The sequence below is a fragment of the Brassica napus genome, chromosome A9, assembly GCF_020379485.1.
Source record: "Brassica napus cultivar Da-Ae chromosome A9, Da-Ae, whole genome shotgun sequence".
Taxonomy (NCBI): Eukaryota; Viridiplantae; Streptophyta; class Magnoliopsida; order Brassicales; family Brassicaceae; genus Brassica; species Brassica napus.
This window is the reverse complement of record NC_063442.1, coordinates 8,220,723-8,222,903: the sequence shown is the minus strand read 5'-3', so window position 1 is coordinate 8,222,903 and position 2,181 is coordinate 8,220,723. Positions and strand designations below refer to the sequence as shown.

The 2,181-nt window shown below is 41.4% G+C and overlaps 1 protein-coding gene across 1 annotated transcript; it reads right to left on the bottom strand.

The window, feature by feature from the left end:
• Window positions 1–244: 244 nt before the first annotated feature.
• Window positions 245–1,964, bottom strand: LOC111210809. The gene is made up of 5 exons (XM_048739720.1): window positions 1,798–1,964; window positions 1,635–1,723; window positions 1,266–1,569; window positions 1,064–1,191; window positions 245–969 (listed from the first exon to the last, which is right to left on the bottom strand). Exons 2-5 carry the CDS (start codon window positions 1,701–1,703, stop codon window positions 475–477), a joined length of 996 nt encoding a protein of 331 aa, XP_048595677.1. The 5' UTR covers window positions 1,704–1,723; window positions 1,798–1,964; the 3' UTR covers window positions 245–474.
• Between the last annotated feature and the right edge of the window lie 217 nt (window positions 1,965–2,181).

Below are 2,181 nucleotides of genomic sequence, written 5' to 3'. Positions count from 1 at the left end.
TAAAAATTGGAATATTTTGTGACGTCATAAATTCCAGCAACAAGAAAGTTGGAGAACGCAGATGTTCTTATAAAGCCAGCAGACACAAACTTAAAAGACGATGGCGTTAATTATAAGATTTCCTTCCTGTTTTGTAGCCGCCGAAGGCTGCGACCGCGTCAATGAAAAGAACAGCCCTAATGTATAACAACACTTATATTCTATCAGCTTGCCAACGTTTCTACTTTGACAATACATGCCCAAATGTAAAAGGCTTATAAAAGAGTAATTAAGTCTATAAACAAGAAGCTCATCATACTCGGAAACAGTAAAGGCCCAAAAGTCTAAAGAGAACGTGGTTTGGTTTGCACTTATACATGAAGAAAACAACATTCCACAAATTTTCTTACCAATTGGACTCAAATTCTCCGGGCATCTTGTACTAATGTATAGACTCCGCGGAAACAAAAGAGAAAAAAAAGCAGAGTAAAGGCGCTAATCTTTCCAACCTTCTTTACTGAGTCGTCTAGGAGCAAGTCCTCTAGAAGAAACACTCGGTGTGAGTGGTAACACAGGAGTATTCGGCTGCTCTTCATCTCCATCGCCCCAATCATCTCCCCAGTTATTGTTCCATCCGTCATCACCCGTTTCCTGATCCGATTTTGCCACCAACGGGGTGTTAGAGACAGGCAACTCCATGTCGAGCCTCTGGTATTTGCTTTTTCCCTGCGACTTGGTCCTGTAAACGTGGTAGATCACTGGGATGATGACAAGGGAGAGAACGAGGAAGGAAATCATGGCGATCACGATAAGTGTTCGCGAGCTGATGTTGAGGATCGAAGGGCGAGAAACAGCCACTGTACTGTCCTTTCCTGTATCATGTCCTGCAGCGGCCAAATCCTTTAAGTAAAGGCTGCAATGGCCACCATTACTGGAAGCGAGTATGATTGCGCTATCGTTGGAGCCTCCCTTCTTAATAGAGACTTTCACCTGCCATAAAAAGAAAGATGTAAGAAGTCGCAATAGGTTTGACCCTCCATGGTTTAAAAGCTAAACCATTCATATATAAAAGAGATGTAACCACCTTTGTGTCTTGGCTTTCAAGAAGCTGAACTTTATCGGTCTCTAAGCGGACGAAACTGGGAGCAGTTATAGTAAGATCCAATACACTTTTGGCTTTGTTCTTAATCAGGAGAGAGAGATGAGGCGCATCTGCACAGAGAATGCACTCTCAAAACAAGAATCTCTCTATTATAAAAAAAAGAGATGCAAAGGAGGAGACTCACCATCATCACCAGGGACACGGAGACAAGCGAGAAACAGATGCTGCTCATCTGAACACATGTAAGATGGATCACAGTCTTCACCTTGTTTCTTCCTTGAAGACAAGTTGCTCTTAGCTTCCTCCTCCTTAGCACTTTCACCTCCTCCTATACTCTTTTGACTCGTACTATCAATAGGCTTGGTCTCAGATCCACCCAATTGATTGGTGGTGGTGTTAGTAGAATGATCTATACTCTTAGAGTCAGTAACAATCTGAGATACACTTGCATCTGTCGAATTGGAGACGATTTGTTCCTCTCCATCAACCTAATTTCAACAATCAATCAATCAATCGATTTACAAAAAATCAAAATCGGAAAATCTAGGGTTACCTTAGTACTATCAGTCCCCAAAAGCAAAGCTATACAGAGAAGCAACACGAAGAATCTATTCGCATCCATTTCAATGATCAAGATTCCATCTGGGATCCACAAAATCGAAGCTCTCTTGTAAGTTAGCGTTTCATCTAAATACAAAGAAAAGGAATCAACTCACAAAAAAATTGATATCTGTAGGATGATTCTCCAGTGTTCGCTCCTCGAATCGAATCGGAAAGAAGCAAAGATTGGTTGGAGCTCGAAGAAGAAGAAGTGAGTCAGTCGCAGCAGAGACTTACCTTTCTACTTTAGACTCTTTAGTCGTTCGTTCCTCCAGCTAGCTTGGTATTGGTTTGCTTAACCAATTTTAATTCTATACGGCATCGTTTTTGTATGAGGACAACAAAATATGCAACATTGGGCCGTTTGGGTTTAGAATCCAGGCTACACTATCAAGGCCTTATTTTCGATTTCACATTAACATCTCTTAATTATTTTTTATAATTTTTTATATAATCCCCCCCCCTCCGCTTGCCCCGAAATGACCCGGCCAAATAGAGGT

Coding starts and splice junctions, on each gene's coding strand:
- LOC111210809 (XM_048739720.1), bottom strand. CDS start 1,703: ATGGATGCGAATAGATTCTTCGTGTTGCTTCTCTGTATAGCTTTGCTT. Junction 1,192..1,265: donor CCGTGTCCCTGGTGATGATG/GTGAGTCTCCTC, acceptor TTCTCTGTGCAG/ATGCGCCTCATCTCTCTCTC. Junction 970..1,063: donor TTGAAAGCCAAGACACAAAG/GTGGTTACATCT, acceptor TTTTTATGGCAG/GTGAAAGTCTCTATTAAGAA.